This window comes from Bufo gargarizans, chromosome 2 (genome assembly GCF_014858855.1).
Source record: "Bufo gargarizans isolate SCDJY-AF-19 chromosome 2, ASM1485885v1, whole genome shotgun sequence".
Taxonomy (NCBI): Eukaryota; Metazoa; Chordata; class Amphibia; order Anura; family Bufonidae; genus Bufo; species Bufo gargarizans.
This window is the reverse complement of record NC_058081.1, coordinates 482,366,683-482,385,819: the sequence shown is the minus strand read 5'-3', so window position 1 is coordinate 482,385,819 and position 19,137 is coordinate 482,366,683. Positions and strand designations below refer to the sequence as shown.

The following is a 19,137-nucleotide window of genomic DNA, read 5'->3' as shown; positions in this document are numbered from 1 at the left end:
CCCCTGCTCTGCATAGGTGACAGGGAATAAAATTTCAGAAATTCTTCTTTAATTGATGCGCGCCACCGCCTTTCATTCAATGCTGAGTTGTCCCACATTTCCGCTTTACAAATTTTTCCCACATTTGCGCCTCAGTAATTTGTCCCACATTTGCACCTCAATAACTTTTCCCACATTTGTGCTTCAGTAATTTTTCCCACATTTGCACCTCAATAACTTTTCCCAGATTTGCGCCTCAATAACTTTTCCCACATTTGCGCTTCAGTAATTTGTCCCACATTTGCGCCTCAATAACGTTTCCCATATTTGCGCTTCAGTAATTTGTACCACATTTGCGCCTCAATAACTTTTCCCATATTTGCACTTCAGTAATTTGTACCACATTTGCGCTTCAGTAATTTGTCCCACATTTGCGCCTCAATAACTTTTCCCATATTTCCGCTCGATCCGTGATCAACATGGTAGGCTCAGAAAAGAACATCGAAAGTTGATAGAGAAGATATCCAAATGGATGGTGGACGTCACAGGGACGTGCGATCAGGCAGAAGTTAGCTAGAGTTAACAAAGCGCCAGCAGGGCCTCTCCTGGCTAACGTTTACAAATCAAAAATACCCTTTAATTTTTTATTAATCATTCCAATAACAGGGCATCTTAAGAGTCCTGTATTGTTATTCATCCTCACTACCTCCCCGAGTCGGGAGTGGGTAAATGCAGCGAGCCCCCTCCTTAACTTGGAAGCTTATGCTTCAATACTTTGTCTCACAGTTCTGCTCGATTACATTTAATTTCATCTATTGACCTCCCTTGCATGAGGTATCCTTTTCTCAGGCTCCCTCTCAGGCCTGGAACCCTGATTCCCCGCCACCCATGATCACCATGGTAGGTGCATAAAAGAAAATCGAAAGTTGATAGAGCAGATATCAAATTGGATCATGAACATCACGGGGACAAGCAACATGGTGGGGCAGTAAGTATGTACACGCCTATACAAACTGACTGACAGGGGTCAGCCCCTGCAACTTTTGGGTCTCCAAATGGAGCACATGGCCTGAACTTGCCCTTTAACCCTTGGAGGTGCTAGCCTGCCCTGCAGCCAGTGTATTGTCTGAACGTGTGTTTAGCACGACTGGAGGGTTATATTTCCAAATTTTTTGGGGTGTACCCTAATTTAAAAAAAAAATTAAAAAAATTAAAAAGAAAAAGCAGTGTAGGCTACCTCCTCCTCCTCCACCGCCGCTTCCACATACATCGCCACATCCACCGCCTCCTCAACCTCCTACTCCATATGGACCTCGTCCTCCTAGATCAACATTATTATTTGTTATTTTTACATATTTTATGTTATTTAAAGTCATTTCCCTATTCACATTTGTTTGAAGACTGTTTGCCATGCTCTTAACCTCATTTTGATGCCATTTGCAGCCCTCTAGCCCTTTCCATGACATTTTAAAGCCATTTTAGTGCTCAAACGTTTGGGTCCCCATTGACTTCAATGGGGTTCGGGTTCGGGGTCAAGTTCGGGTCAAGTTCAGTTCCTGAACTCAAACTTTTTTGTGAAGTTCGGCCGAACCCCTCGAACCCGAACATCCAGGTGTCCGCTCAACTTTATTGGTCACTATTTCCCAGTTATCCCCTAACTTCCACATCTGTTGTCAGTTCTATTGGTTAATACTAAGTCCAGTATGGCTGGCCCTCTGGTTCCTGAACCAGTTGGGAACCTGTTTCATTTATGAGTTCTACAGGTTTCAGTTTCCCAGTTTATATCTAGGTAATTGAAGTTCCCCATAATAACAATCTCATTATGATTTACTGCCTCATCGATCTCCTTTAGTAGTAGATTTTCTGTGGACTATTAGGTGGCTAATAATAAACTCCTATTAGTATTTATATTTCTACACACAGTGACTCCACATGTTCATGTCCCTCATTTATATATTCCCAGAGTGTGGGCTTTAGACAGGACTTTACATAAAGGAAAACCCTGGTTTTGATGATCCTTTCTAAATGGACTTCAACCCTGTGCTTTAACTGCCCAGTCATAGCTATCATACAGCCATATCTCAGTTATTACCACTATGTCATAGTCCTCCTCACACATCACTAATTCCAGTTCCCCAGTTTTACTAATCAGGTTTAGGCATTAGTGTACATAAAATTGAGAGGTTTATGTATATTTTTTTTACCCTACACCTTTTCTTATGAACTGTTCTAGTCCCTCCTTCCATTCCTCCCCCAGTTCCATTACCTAGCCCCAGGTCTCTATCTGCACTATCTTCCACTCCTATAATGTAATTACCCAGTCCCTAGATTAAATACTCCTCCAACCATCTAGCCATCTCCCCCCCCCCCCCAAAAAAAAATGCTGCACCTTCCCCATTGAGGTGCAGCCCATCCCTACGATAGAGCCTGTAGCTGACAGAGAATTTGTCCCAATTCTCCAGGAACCCAAACCCCTCCTTCCTACACCACTTCTTGGGCCACTTGTTAACCTCCCTAATCTCCAGGTTCCTTTCTTGTGTGGCTTGTGGTACAGGTAGTATTTTGGAAAACACTACCTTTGAGGTTCTTACCCTAAGCTTGTGACCTAAAACCTTAAAATCATTTTTAAGGATGCTCCATCTACCTCTAACTTTGTCATTGGTTCCAATATGGACCATGACTTCTGGATCTTCGCCAGCCCCTCCCAGTAATCTGTCAACCCAATTCACGATATGTTGAACTCGAGTGCAAGGAAGACAACACACCATTCGACCATCCCGATGTTTGTGACAGATCGCACTATCTAGTAACATAGTTTATAAGTCTGAAAAAAGACATCTGTCCATCCAGTTCAGCCTGTTATCCTGCAAGTACCCCTAATAATTGAGTCCCCCACTACTAGCACCTGACTGGCCTGCCCTGCTCTCCTGGTTCCCTGCTTACTGAAGCTGACATTTCCCTGACTGGCCGAGGAAGTGTCCCCCTTATCTGCCAACCTTGAAAACTTGTTGGGGTGTGTCAGATCTGGGCTAGCCTCTCTGGCACTCTTCCATCTACCCCACTTTCAGCTATCTTCCTTACTTTCCCGAGCCTCCATGCTACCACCATCCTCCATATCTACCCCATAGAGTGCCTGCTCAGTGAGCAGCAAACTCTTTTCCAAATTGCCAACGCTTCTCAGTGTTGAAACTCGCTTGTTTAGATGCACGATGTACGAATCCAAACGAGCAATTGGCTCACATTTTGAACAAAGATATGTAACCTCAAATGGCTGTTCCAGGACTGCATACATTAGACAAGATGTGCACTGGACTTCACTGTCAATAATGGAACTCATACTAATGGGAATTGCACAAGAAAAGGGAAAGGAAAAAATACAATACAGTTCAAGGATAAGCAACTCACTTACTGTAGTCCCATCCTAAAATCCCTGAATCTCAAGTCACGTAATCTAAAGTCACACACTGTAAATCAAACACACGAACGCTCACAAACGTGCGTTGTTTGTCTGCTTGTATAGGTGCTGCTCCCAAACAACTTTAAACCAGACTGCTTTTTTCCTCTGGATTCAAAGGACTGAGCCCTCTAGACTGGCTATTTAGCCTCTCCTAATTTGACAGCCACACCCTAATTACTCACCTGTGCAACACCTTGGAGAAGGAAGAGAAAAAAAAATGAATCACAGTATACTCTCAGCTGCTATGCAATAAACCTGGCAACAAAAGGAAGTCACAGTGTATAAGCTATACTACACTGCTCTGACTTGGTATAGAGTACAATAAAGTCAGGCACAGCCACTTAGCAATGCACACAAATAATTTAGCAGACTCTCACAGATACTCCCTCACATAATCTAAAGTCAAACACTTAATATAATACAAACACACACTTGAAATCAAACACGTGAGAGCTCACAAACTCACGTTGTTTGTCTACTTGTATAGGTGCTTCTCCCAAACAACTTCACACCAGACTGTGTTTTTTCCCCCTCTGGATTCAAATGCTTTTTCCCTCTGGTTTCCTGATCTCTTAATGCTTCGCATCCCTTGTGGTTTAGCAGCCAACCACACGGGACTATTCCAAGAAGTAGCAGCCTGGTCGCAATCCTGCTGCCAAGATCACTTCTCTGTATAGGGTTAATGGGTGAAAACCAGGGGACTGCCAGGAAAACGCCCTGAGGAATAGTACAAAGCCAAACCTGTTGTTTGGCACAGTGGGTCAACATCCACTGTCTACAAAAATTCCTGCTTTTTAGCTTTTACATAATTTATCTTTCTATTAAGAGCATAACTTGTGTTGCATATGAATGTTCCAACTATAAGTCTGTATTTGGCAAAAATAATTTAATGTTTCATCATTTATTTAAGATTGTCTGATGTCATCTTTCTTTTCACCATTGTACCTTTGCTTTTCTTCTGCAGGTATTACTTTACAGTGAACAAAACTCAGAGTGCAGTAACCATAAGAGTGACTCCCTGTGAATCGCCAATCTTGTGGACGGTGTCTGTCCTCTCCACTCAGGGTATGATGTAAGAAGTAATTATAATATCATATATACAGGGCATTAAAGGCTATGTACACCTTTGGTGGCAATTCTTTTTTTATTATTGCATTGTACTCATTTTGAGCTAAAAAATTTTTTTTAAATGGTCTTTATTAAAAATGATTAGCTGTTTTCCCTGCACAGCTTTCAGTTTATCTACTAGCAGGATCTGTATTTTCTCTCTGCTGCATCGTGCAGGGAGCTGACGGGCTCCTTATCTCTGATCTCTTACCTGATAAACACTCATTAAAGCTCAGTTCTCATCTTACGGATAAGAATGTGGTTTAAATAAGTGTTTATGACCTTTTAGTAATTTAGAGATAAGGGTCATTAGATGAATGGCACAAAGTGAAAGTACCATTCACACAGCTATAAAACCAGTTGACCATTTGTGACAGAATGGCTCAATATTTTTAATGTAGCCTAAAATGAGTAAAATGCTATCATAAAAAAAAAATATTGTCCCCAAAGGTGTTCATAGCCTTTAACCCTTTCGCTACCAGCGCCGTACATGTACGTAGCGCTGTGCGAAAATTAAGTCATGCACACTCCAAATGGTATCAATAAATACTATAAATTGTCCCGTAAAGAATGAGCCACTAAACAGCTCAGTAGACATAAGTATAAAAAAGTTTTGGGGGTCAGAATATGGTGATGTAAAAAAAAATCGTAAATGTAAAAAGTTTAAATGTATTTTTACACTATTTACACATAAAAAACCTATACATATGGGGTATTGTTGTAATCGTACTGACCCATAACTTGAAGGGCATGGGTCAGTTTTGCCGTAAACAAAACACCGTGAGAACAAAACCCGTAAAACTGTGGTGGGATTGCATTTTTTTCCAATTCCACCCCATTTAGAATTTTTTTTCCCGCTTCCCACTACATTTTATGGCATAATTAATGGTGGCATTAGAAAGTACTTGTTCCGCAAAAAGTAAGCCCTCATACAGCTATGTGACTGGAAATATAAAAAAGTTATGGCTCACGGAAAATGGGGAAGAAAAATGAAAACGCAAATATGAGAAAAACCTCTGGTATCCTAAGGGTTAAGACTGGTGCAAATTAACATTTATCGGTATATGATGGAGTGCATGCTATGCTAACTTTGGATGCAATGTTCTCTGTCCATACACTCTGTAGGCCATGAGGAAACAATATTCCAACAGCAATACACATCTAGTTTTGTATAAGAGAGAATGGATGAACTAAACATGTTGTCTGGTACTAGTAAAAGGGAATTAACTTTTTCTTCCAGTAACTGTAACCCACTATTGTCTTGGCTGAGTCTGGTAATGCAACTCGGTGTTCATTGGCAAGAGTGGTGCAGTTTCTGGAGCCTGAGGTGGTGAGTAAAGGATTGATAGCAGGTATTAACCCCTCAGCTATCTAAACTATTGAGGAAATGGGTATTAATGGGTATTACAATAGACCAACAGAGAAGCAAACATTATACCTTTTGCTATTCTCATTCACTAGCGGGTTTTTTCCCCTGCATTACACTAGATTACCAGGGAACCAACCATAAACCCCAACACTTCTTTAGACCACTGTAACGGATATCCTGGGCCCCCGACTGGGTACCTCCGTTGATGGATGCTCCTAGTGCTTCCCGAGGGCTCCAAGCACTCCGCTCGACCCTGTAACTACCACAGGAACAAGGAACAGGAACAGCTCTTACAAGAGCTAGGGGTCATAGCCAGGGGAGTATACAGCGTATAGCAATCCCCACACACATGAACCGAGGCTCTCTGTTGAATGTAAAACAGGAACTCCCTTTATTGAAGACCAACTCAATATATATACAGTTCAAGAAGTCTAACAACATAACGCAATCAACCATGAACAACATGCAAACAGACATCCCCCCCCCACTCTATAATGAATGAATAGGTAGAGAGGAGACACATGTGATGGGATTATCTCCTGAGTGTATGATAGGGTGATCTACTCATCTAGGAGTCGGATACTTAATCCCATCACTAACACAATCAGTGGGAGTCTCAGTGCAGAGTTAACCCCTTTTTGTGTTGCTGAATTCACACCCTGCACCTTTAATGGGCAATAGGAAATATGTGTCATATAAATTCCACACATAAATCAGGGTCCATAGTTCCTTGTAACACCAAAAGGTCTGAGGGGGTCTCCATAGTTCTGGGTCCATAGTCCGTAGGAAGGAGGCTGGCCCTCAGGCTTCTCCAGCAGCCCCAGTGACAGTTCAGTCCATCACAACCACCAAGAATGGTGATCTTATTTCTGCCCTGAACCGCAAAGGAGGTAGGCATTAACTTCTCCAGTACCTTAAGGGCATTTTACACAAGGTGATAATCGTTCCCAACCATTTGCCAGTGTAAAAGTGCAGTAAGTAAACAACAAAAGATAATTCATTTGTTGTTGATTGTATTTTTTATACTGACCCAAAAATGATAGATTGTAGGCAGTACATCCATTTGAAGAGAACCTGCCACCACAAAATACAGTGCAATGTGCTGGTAGAATGTTACAGAGCAGGAGGAGCTGAGCAGATTATTATATAGTTTTGTAGGAAATGATTCATCAAAGCTTGTAACTTTTTACATATAAATCACTGTTCTTTCTGAGCTCAGTTGTTCACTGGGGCTGTCTTATTAGTGACTGACATCTATCTCTGTATACACTTAAACAAGGAAAACTATTAAATTAATTTAAATTTAAAGTTATACTGAATGTTATCCCACAGAGTCAATTAGCTGAGCTCCTTCTGCTCTATAACATGCTGCCAGCACATTGCTTAGCATTTCATGTTGACATAAACAGTCATCTAAGTGTCTTTTGTAATAGAAAGAGCAAGAGCACAGAAGCGATCACTGGCACAAAAAACCCACATAAATATGCAAGTCTAATAAGAATGAATTCTTTCACTACGCTAGGCCAGAAAAGGAAGCTAGCATTAATCGCTCCTCTACCCTAGACCATTGAGAAATGAATTTTTTGTCCTTGTCTAAACATGGATGTGTCCTGTAGTTGGATATAGCAATCTATGTGGCCTGTTTGGGGTAATGTTTAATTTTTCTGCCTTGAGATATAAGATTGAATAATTTTTGAAGTAATCACAATTTGTAATGTAATCATAATGTTTTATGGTTTTCACTGTAAAATCTTTACATTTCATCTTAAAACAAATAAATGCATTTCTTACAATAAATAATTCAATTATTACAAATTATTTTTTCCTAGATTATTCTGAGCACCTCATTCCTCAAAAAAAGTATCATCACATAGGCCCTCAGAGAATATTTGTTTTCAAAGGAAATGGAGAAGAATCATTCTCATCCAAAGTGAGGTCCGATGGCTATTACTTTCTTGATTTCATGTCACTCGAATCCGACACAAGTATACAGGTCTTTGTCTGGAACCAAGGGGATCAATCTGTCCCATGGCCTAGACTCCCAGAAAATCCTCGGGTACATATCGTTTCAGTAGAAGAAAACAAAATTGATTTGTCTTGGGAACAAAGCTTGGGGCCTGCTAAGGCTGAGTTTGAGTACTGCTTGTTTATCAATAGGAAACATAACTACAAGACATTGTGTGCGACTGAGCTAGATGCAAAGAATGAACTTGAATATCATCAAGACAATTTAGATACCAAAGTAAAGAAATCACTAAATATAATTACGGAGAAGTCCAAAAGGAAAGAATATTTTTACCCAAAGTCCTATGTGAAGGTTTCAGATATGGTGGAAGATGATAACTTTTTGTCTTCTAAATCTTTGGCTGGAGGTCAAAGAATGTGTGTGGGGACTTCCCTAAATGCTACTATACATGATCTAAGACCTAAAAGCCTTTACTATGTTGATGTCTTTGCCGTGAATCCTAAGGATGGTACTAGTGTGGCTTATACTGGTACTTTTGCTGAGACCAAATCCCAAAAAATAACCCAGATACCAAAACTTCCTGATGAAGAAATGGTGAACATTTTTCTGAAACGTAAAGGTGTTAAAATAATGAGTATCAATCCATCTATCAATAGATTAAGATGGCTTTTTGTCCATTCCTGCCTCTATAAAGCTCATATACAAATCATGGTAAATGGTCGAATAGAAGTTTCTAGAAGTGTGCAAGGAGCCCACAATTTCAAACTTCTTGGAAATCCAATGGATAACTTTATCATTAGCTTAAAATCAAGTAAAGGAGGTGCAGGCTTGGTGAAGCTCTTTACTACTACTGCTCATAATCATTTACCATTTTCCAACTTACCTCCTGACATCAACTTGTCTGTATCTAAGAGATCATGCTCTTCTGCCACAGTGACCTGGACAGGAACTGGTCCTGGAATCAAGTACTGCATCTACGTCAGACACCTAAAGCATCATTTGGATCTGAAGCTGATACACAAACATCAGAACAGCTGCCTAAACACTAATGCTAGATCAAGGACTGAGAAAGTTGTTTGTCGACAGGCTGGAAGTCAAACTACTTTGGAAGAGCATATAACAGATTTGAAACCTGGCAAAACCTATCTCATTGATCTGTACTTTATTGGCCTCCATAACAACACAATAAAGTTCCCAAGTCAGGTTGTGAAGGCTCAGGAATGGTGTACTTAAGTTGATTAGGAGGAAACCTGACCTTAAGAACCTTGCTGTCTGCATTCTCACTTAGCAATTACTCACTTATCACATACATACTCTTATAGAATGATGGTTAATATTACTGGGTGACTATTTCTACCTTTTAATTGCTAAAATATAAAATATACCTTGAACATAAGCAGGTGGTGGCTGCTGTTAAGACAATGAGGAGCAGATTTATTAAACAAATGACTGTAAATAAGTGTGTTGGAAACATACCCAGATTCCTTACATTGGTTTCTATCTGTCTCTGAAGGACTCAATGTGTATTATATATACAGCTCATTTATTTCGATATACAGTCATGTGAAAAAATTAGGACACCCTTTGAAAGCATGTGTTTTTTTGTAACATTTTTAATAAAAGGTTATTTCATCTCCGTTTCAACAATACAGAGAGATTAAAGTAATCCAACTAAACAAAGAAAACTGAAGAAAAGTCTTTTCAAGATCTTCTGTAAATGTCATTCTACAAAAATGCCTATTCTAACTGAGGAAAAAGATAGGACACCCTTGCCCCTAATAGCGAGTGTTACCTCCTTTGGCTGAAATAACTGCAGTGAGACGGTTCTTGTAGCCATCTACCAGTCTTCGACATCGGTCTGAGGAAATTTTACCCCACTCCTCAATGCAGAACTTTTTCAGCTGTGAGATGTTTGAGGGGTTTCTTGCACGTACAGCCCTTTTCAAGTCACCCCACAGCATCTCAATGGGATTCAAATCTGGACTTTGACTTGGCCATTCCAGGACTCTCCATTTCTTCTTTTTCAGCCAATCTTTGGTTGATTTACTAGTATGTTTTGGGTCATTGTCATGTTGCATGGTCCAGTTCCGCTTCAGCTTTAATTTTCTAACTGATGGTCTCACATGTTCTTCAAGCACCTTCTGATACACAGTAGAATTCATCGTGGATTCTATGATGGTGAGCTGACCAGGTCCTGCTGCAGCAAAGCAGCCCCAAACCATGACACTTCCACCTCCATGCTTCACAGTTGGTATGAGGTTCTTTTCTTGGAATGCTGTGTTTGGTTTACGCCAAACATGTCCTCTGCTGTTGTGTCCAAATAATTCAATTTTGGACTCATCTGTCCAAAGAACATTATTCCAGAAGTCCTGGTCTTTGTCAACTTTATCTCTGGCAAATGTCAGTCTGGCCTCGATGTTTCTCTTGGAAAGCAAAGGTTTCCTCCTTGCACACCTCCCATGCAAGTTAAACTTGTACAGTCTCTTTCTGATTGTAGAGGCATGTACTTCTACATCAACAGTAGCCAGAGCCTGCTGTAGTTCTCGAGATGACACTTTAGGGTTTTTGGAGACGTCTTTTAGCATCTTGCGGTCTGCTCTTGGGGTGAACTTGCTGGGGCGACCAGTCCTGGGCATGTTGGCAGTTGTTTTGAAAGCCCTCCACTTGTAGACTATCTTCCGGACAGTGGAATGGCTGATTTCAAAATCTTTTGAGATCTTTTTAAATCCCTTCCCAGACTCATAGGCTGCTACAATCTTTTTTCTGAAGTCCTCTGACAGCTCTTTTGCTCTCACCATGGTGCTCACTCTCACTTCAACAGTCAGGAGCACACCAAACTAAATGTCTGAGGTTTAAATAGGGCAAGCCTCATTCAACATGCAGAGTAACGATCTACTAATTATGTGCACCTGGTGTGATATACCTGTGTGAGATCTGAGCCAATTTAAGAGGGAATACATGTGAGGGTGTCCTATCTTTTTCCTCAGTTAGAATAGGCATTTTTGTAGAATGACATTTACAGAAGATCTTGAAAAGACTTTTCTTCAGTTTTCTTTGTTTAGTTGGATTACTTTAATCTCTCTGTATTGTTGAAACGGAGATGAAATAACCTTTTATTAAAAATGTTACAAAAAACCACATGCTTTCAAAGGGTGTCCTAATTTTTTCACATGACTGTAGACTATGCAATGTTTAATTTCCATTGTGGTGGTGCTGAAGGAGAATTGAACACTTCTTGCCATGTTGCCCCATAGACTGCAATTGATCACTGGGGATCCAAGGAGCAGGATAACCTGTTATCTTATAATTTGGAAACCCTTCTAACATAAAGACAATCCTATTAATCTGTCAGAATCCTGGTTCTTTAATGTTACTTCACTCTCCCAGATGGCAGGTTGCAATAATGTACTAAATTTCATGTTATTATATGACATGATATTAGTTAGAAATGCACGTGTAGTTTATATTCCTTTATTATATCCAGTGTTTTATTTATATAGCATCACTGTGTTCTGCCAGAAAATGCTATTCATACACATTAGTACCAGCAGAACATACAAGATTAGAAGGTGTTGCCACTATCCAAGTCACAATGGACCAAACAGCATTAGTTCTATGTGGCATCTATGTTCATCCATTGACTATAAAAGGCAGACCATGAAGCCTGGAAAAAGTCATGCGTAGTCAACAGAAGATGAAGTAATATGATGCTAGAGCCAAAGCCACTTCATTCTAGTGATCAGCTGGGTTTGACAACGTTTGGACTACCACTTAGTGAACCTTGATGACATATTACTAATCTCCTAGAGACCCCCTCAGGGGATGTCTGGGAACCTTAAAATATAGCTCAATACTGGAGCAATAGACACTTAACTTGTTAACATATTGTCCATCAAAGATTGGTTTCCATCTGATTGATCATGCATGGAAAGAATTGTTGGTTTACATAAAGCTATTCATAGATACAAATAGGAAATGGCTATGTTATGTACATGTTACATCAACATACAATTATGTTATAGAGGACAGGAGAAGACAGACTCACTGCTTACAAGAGCATCTAGAGAGATGCCGTAAAGGATTAGTTGGCTCCTCAGAAAATTGGCTGAGGGGACATGTTAATTTGCACACAGTGATCACTAAGACCCCACTAAGACTTCAGTAAATTTCCGTGGGATCTAAAGATTTTCTAATTAAAACCATTTTCTTTTTCTGATATTCAAAGTAAGGAAACATACAACCCCAAATTGTATTACATATAGTATTATGTTATTTGAGGTCCATTTGTATACTCCTGAAGCTCCTATTTAAGAATTTAGCGGCTAAATGTTAGTTTCACTTTCACTGCCTTTTTTATTTTTATTCTGTCAATGTAAATAAATTAAAAAAATCTAAGCAAATTTGCAAAAGGTTAAAAAAAAAATCCAACTATTACCATTTTGTTTCTACAGCTCATATGTAGACTATGAATCTCCTTGGTAACAGACAACAAAAGACCGTATCTGTCCTCTACTTTTGGTTAACCTACTAAATGTAGGGGATAAATGCAAGAGACTACAAGACTACAGGAGCTTTAGTAATAAAACAATAGGGAAGACCTATTGCAAAGTTGCTTCAATTTTCATTTTAGATATATTGAAACAATACAAATAATAGAGATTGAAAAACACAAACACCATGACACGCTATAATATGCAATTATCACATCAACCCCATGTGGGGTTTTGCCTTTGCTCACATGTTATTTGGCATTGTACCAGTAACAAAGAATATTTATTGTATTTTTTATTCTTTCTGTTGAAATATGTGCACAAAGTAAAAGAAATATGTACAATAATATAAAATATTATGAGATATTTTACCTTAAAATCAAGAGGCCTATTATACTATGGTGAAGTTCCACCATGATTAGGTTTGCCTAAAGAGACTATTTAAAATAACTATAAACACACAAAATCTACAAACTATACCCTGCCATTTACTATCTTCATCTCTGCCTTTTTTTTGGTTCTGTTTGACTTATGTTACAATGAAAACCGAGAAATATATAAAGAAATCTTTTCTCTGTGTCACAAGAGCTCAGCCATGCCCCTTTCTGTCCTATGTCTGACTGTAAGATAACTGGCTGGAGCAGAACCCCCCAGCCCCTTTCCCTCTGCACTGTCTGCAGCAGGACAATAACATTGTTAAGCTTCACCAGTTTGCTAGGGTCATCCTTGTTGACCACCAGCTGACAATAAACTTAGCAGGAGAGTAACCCCTATATCGTTGGAGGATTTCTATGTTTGTTCTGCAAACTGGGAAGCCATGGGGAAACTATATTTCTTGTTTACTTTTATCATTTTAGATTTAAAGTTCATTTCAAGTGGTATTCTAGTGACACATGTTTAATTAAAGGGAACCTGTCATGTTGATATTTGATTATAATCTAACTAATTATATACAATCATTAACTACTAAAAAGTGCATTAGATGTATTCACTTACTGGTGTGACAGGTGGTTACCTCATAATATACACACAAATATGCCACATGCTAATGAGCTGATTTGAGTCCAGCGTGATGTCAGTGAGTCCAGCGTTTATTTAATTCAGCGATATAGCCACTCTCCTGCCCACCTGCTGCTGATTCATATGGAAAAAAACTGTCAATCAGCAGCAGGTAGGCGGGGAGAGTCAGGAGCTCATGAATATTCATGACTCATCATTATCAGCTGGAGCTTTTCAATACAAGATGTTGGCAGATTGACTGGGTCAATTAAAGAAAGTGACTCAACATTTTGCTAAGAGAATCAGTCACTTATTTATGTTGCCCTTAGTTAGGACGCCATAAAACTGGTGACAGGTTCAGTTTAAAAATGGGGTTAAAGTAGGGTAAAATAATAGTCAGCACTCACCTTACTGATAACTATCTTTCTAAATTTCCTGTTCTCAGCCTCAACACACTAGAAATGGCTTGGACTGTCTGCTCAGACAATCACTGGCTCGGGTAGATCCTGCTATGTCCAATAATTGGCTAAGCAAGTAGTCCAAGCCATATTCGGCATGTTGAGTGTAAGAACAAGAAGCAGAGTAGAGTGTGGACTGGCAGATGCAATAGCATAAGCGGGGATCAGTAAGGTGGCTGACTTTTTTTTATTTTACTCCAAAATACCCCTTCAACTTCTAGCAACTTTGAATTATATTTCCAGCCCCTTTAACCTCTTAAGGACATAGGGCGTACAGGTACGCCCTTGTGCCCTGGTACTTAAGGACACAGGGCGTACATGTACGCCCTGTGTATTTCTGATCACTGCCGTGCGGCTGGCAGTGATCGGAACCCGGTGCCTGCTCAAATCATTGAGCAGGCACCTAGGCTAAATGCGCGGGGGGGTCCCGTGACCCCCCCATGTCGGCGATCGCGGCAAACCGCAGGTCAATTCAGACCTGCGGTTTGCTGCGATTTCTGCAGTTTCTGATCCCCGCGGTCCCTGACCGCGGGGATCAGAAACTTTAGGATTCCAAAAATGTTCCTGCATCCCTCCCCCCTGCACCCCTGAGTTATTTGAGCACGGTGGGAGGTGCAGGGGGAGGGTTGCGGGCGGTGCGGGAGGCGGGCGGTGCGGCAGGCGGGATCGCGATCCCCCGCCCGCCTCCCTTTGAATAATCGTTGGTTTCTAGTGGGTATACCAGGGTGCCAGCACATTGCTGGCACCCTGGTATAAACGGCTGACATCTGTGCTGCGATGTCAGCCATTTAACCCTTTCCATACCGCGGTCCGTACGGACCACTGTATGGAAAAGGTTAACAGCGCAGGGAGCTCCCTCCCTCTCCCATCGGGGGGCTGCTGTGCCTTTGCAGCCCCCCGAATGGAGAGGGAGAGAGCTCCCAGGCAGCCCCCCAAGCCCCGTCCTTACCCTTCCCCATCTGTGCAGTTCTGACCATAACTGAGCAGACGGGGAAGGTTCCCATGGCAACAGGACGCCTTCTCAGGCTTCCTGCTGTCCATGGTGCTGAACAGATCTGTGCTGAAAATAAAGTAAAAATCAAAAAACACATTTATCACTGATTACAAATAAAAAAAATTAAATTCCCTACACATGTTTGGTATCGCCGCGTCCGTAACGACCTGATCTATAAAACGGTCATGTTACTTTACCCAAACGGTGAACGCCATAAAAAGAAAAAATTAAAAACTATGATGAAATTGAAATTTTGCCCACCTTACTTCCCCAAAAAGTTAATAAAAGTGATCAAAAAATTTGTATGTACTCCAAAATTGTAACAATCAAACCGTCATCTCATCCCGCAAAAATCATACCCTACCCAAGATAATCGCCCCAAAACTGAAAAAACTATGGCTCTTAGACTATGGAAACACTAAAACATGATTTTTTTTGTTTCAAAAATGAAATCATTGTGTAAAACTTACATAAATAAAAAAAGTATACATATTAGGTATCGCCACGTCCGTATCGACCGGCTCTATAAAAATATCACATGACCTAACCCCTCAGGTGACCACCGTAAAAAAAAAACAAAAAAAAACGGTGTAAAAAAAGGAATTTTTGGTCATCTTACTTCACAAAAAGTGTAACAGCAAGTGATCAAAAAGTCATATGCACCCCAAAATAGTGCCAATAAAACCGTAATCTCATCCTGCAAAAAATGAGACCCTACTTGAGATAATCGCCCAAAAACTGAAAAAACAATGGCTCTTAGACTATGGAGACACAAAAACTTTTTTTTGTTAAAAAAATTTATTCATTGTGTAAAACTTACATAAATAAAAAAAATTGTATACATATTAGGTATCGCCGCGTCCGTGACAACCTGCTCTATAAAATTACCACATGATCTAACCGGTCAGATGAATGTTGTAAATAAAAATATAAAAAAAACGGTGCCAAAAAAGCTATTTCTTGTTACCTTGCCGCACAAAAAGTGTAATATAGAGCAACCAAAAATCATATGTACCCTAAACTAGTACCAACAAAACTGCCACCTTATCCCGTAGTTTCTAAAATGGGGTCACTTTTTTGGAGTTTCTACTCTAGGGGTGGATCAGGGGGGCTTCAAATGGGACATGGTGTCAATAAAACCAGTCCAGCAAAATCTGCCTTCCAAAAACCGTATGGCTGTTAACCCTTGCTTTGTAACTGTAAAAAAAATATTAAAATGGAAAATCTGCCCAAAAAGTGAAATTTTGAAATTGTATCTCTATTTTCCATTAAATCTTGTGCAACACCTAAAGGGTTAACAAACTTTGTAAAATCAGTTTTGAATACCTTAAGGGGTGTAGTTTCTTAGATGGGGTCACTTTTATGGAGTTTCTACTCTAGGGTTGCATCAGGGGGGCTTCAAATGGGACATGGTGTCAAAAAAACTGTCCAGCAAAACCTGCCTTCCAAAAACCATATGGCGCACCTTTCACTCTACGCCCCGCTGTGTGGCCGTACAGTAGTTTATGGCCACATATGGGGTGTTTCTGTAAACGGCAGAGTCAGGGCAATAAAGATACAGTCTTGTTTGGCTGTTAACCCTTGCTTTGTTAGTGGAAAAAATGGGTTAAAATGGAAAATTAGGCAAAAAAATGAAATTCTCAAATTTCATCCCCATTTGCCAATAACTCTTGTGCAACACCTAAAGGGTTAACAAACTTTGTAAAATCAGTTTTGAATACCTTGAGGGGTGTAGTTTCTTAGATGGGGTCACTTTTATGGAGTTTCTACTCTAGGGGTGCATCAGGGGGCTTCAAATGGGACATGGTGTCAAAAAAACAGTCCAGCAAAACCTGCCTTCCAAAAACCATATGGCGCACCTTTCACTCTACGCCCCACTGTGTGGCCGTACAGTAGTTTACAGCCACATATGGGGTGTTTCTGTAAACGGCAGAGTCAGGGCAATAAAGATACAGTCTTGTTTGGCTGTTAACCCTTGCTTTGTTAGTGGAAAAAATGGGTTAAAATGGAAAATTAGCCAAAAAAATGAAATTCTCAAATTTCATCCCCATTTGCCAATAACTCTTGTGCAACACCTAAAGTGTTAACGAAGTTTGTAAAATCAGTTTTGAATACCTTGAGGGGTGTAGTTTATAGAATGGGGTCATTTTTGGGTGGTTTCTATTATGTAAGCCTCGCAAAGTGACTTCAGAGCTGTAGTGGTCCCTTAAAATTGGGTTTTTGAAAATTTCTGAAAAATTTCAAGATTTGCTTCTAAACTTCTAAGCCTTGTAACATCCCCAAAAAATAAAATATCATTCCCAAAATAATTCAAACATGAAGTAGACATATGGGGAATGTAAAGGCATCACAATTTTTAGGGGTATTACTATGTATTACAGAAGTAGAGAAATTGAAACTTTGAAATTTAAAATTTTTTCCAAATTTTTGTTAAATTAGGTATTTTTGGGTGCAAAAAAAATATTTTTTTTTACTTCATTTTACCAGTGTCATGAAGTACAATATGTGACAAAAAAACTATCTCAGAACGGCCTGGATAAGTCAAAGCGTTTTAAAGTTATCAGCACTTAAAGTGACTCTGGTCAGATTTGCAAAAAATGGCCTGGTCCTAAGGTGTAAAAAGGCTGTGTCCTTAAGGGGTTAATATTGATTTCTCTTGATATTTATTCTAATTATTTCTATTGGAAAACCGCCAGCACATACATTGCCAGGTGGTGGGAGATATATGACCATAGATAAGAATTCTACCGACAACCTAATCACTTTTTATTTCTCCCTTTAAAAAAAAAAAAAAAGGAAGAAGAAGCGAGCCACAAGATAACCTGATTGCCTCAGGTCTCACTTTGGAAATCCCTGGTTATCAGCTGAGTCATACATTTCCCCTAAAGGAACAGGGCAAGTGTAGTACTACATGGTAGATAAATGGATGGCACAAAAGTCTCTCCTCTGGATTACAGAGAAAGTGTTATGTAGGGCAGTGTTCCTCAACTCCAGTCCTCAGGGCCCATCTGCCGGTCATAATTTGAGAATATCCCACAGAATAAAGACCTGTGGTACGTCCTGATGTATTAACACTAATTATATCACCTGCTCAATACTAAGGACATCCTGAAAACAGGTGGGTCCTGAGGACTGGAGTTGAGGAAGACCGATGTAGGGGACCTCATGTGCCCTAATTTGGGATTGTTTTCATGAGAATATCCCTTTAATAGTATGCAAAACATAGATATCAAAATGTAACATCATTCATTATATGCAATATACGGTCTCAATTCCCAAAAAGTTGGGGTGATGTGTAAAATGTTAATAAATGTAAATAAATACAGAATGCAATTATTTCCAAATCTCACAGATCCATATTTTTTTCACAATAGAATACATATAAGATACTGAAAGAGAGACATTTTACCATTTCATGAAAAAATTAACTCATTTCGAACTTGATGGCAGCAACGCATCACAAAAATGTTGGTACAGGGGCAACAAAAGGCTAGAAAAGTAAGTGTTACTAATAAAAACGGATGGAGGAACAATTTTCTACTAAGTCACATGACTGCTTTAAAAAAACATGTTAGACAGGCAGAGTCTCTCAGAAGCAAAGATGGGCAGAGGTTCACCAATCTAAGAAAAACTGCATCTAAAAGTATTGAGCAATTTCAGAAAAATTATAACATAAAATTGTGAAGACTTTAAATATCTCACCATCTACAGTATAATATATGATCAAAATATTTTAAAAAATCCATATGTGCAAGGGACAAGGCCAACGGTCAGTATTGGATGCTTGTGATCTACGGGCCCTCAGGTAGCACTGCATTAAAAACAGGCATGGTTCTGTACTGGAAATCGCTGTATGGGCTCAGGAGCACTTCCAGGAATCATTGTCTGAGAACACAGTTTACCATGCAGTCCATAAATGCAAGTTAAAGCTGTATCATGCAAAGAAGGAGCCATATATCAACATGATCCAGAAAAGCTGCCATCTTCTCTGGGCCAAAGTGGACTGAGGCAAAAAGGAAAGATGTTTTGTGGTCAGATGAAACAAAACATTAAAATTCTTTTAGGAAACCATGGACGCCGCCGTGTTCTGCAGACTCAAGAGGAGAGGGACCATCCAGTTTGTTATCGGCACACAATTCAAAAGCCCGCATCTTATGGTATAGAGTTGCATTAGTGATTATGGTGTGGCCAGCTTACACAACTGGAAAGGCACGATCAGTGCTAGTGTAGGTTTAAGAACAACATATGCTCCCATCTAGACAATGTTTCTTTCAGAGAAGACCTTGCATATATCAGCAAGACAATGCTAAACTACATA

General features: G+C 39.8%; 1 protein-coding gene across 1 annotated transcript in view; it reads left to right on the top strand.

Moving 5' to 3' along the window:
• The window catches only part of LOC122928370 (protein NDNF-like), a 52,423-nt gene extending 42,933 nt beyond the window's left edge, over window positions 1–9,490 (top strand). Inside the window, exons 3-4 of the mRNA XM_044281145.1 lie at window positions 4,401–4,501; window positions 7,742–9,490. Of these exons, the coding sequence (XP_044137080.1) occupies window positions 4,401–4,501; window positions 7,742–9,111 (1,471 nt within the window). The 3' untranslated portion in view covers window positions 9,112–9,490. The remainder of the gene's footprint in view (window positions 1–4,400; window positions 4,502–7,741) is intronic.
• The last annotated feature ends 9,647 nt before the right edge of the window (window positions 9,491–19,137 follow it).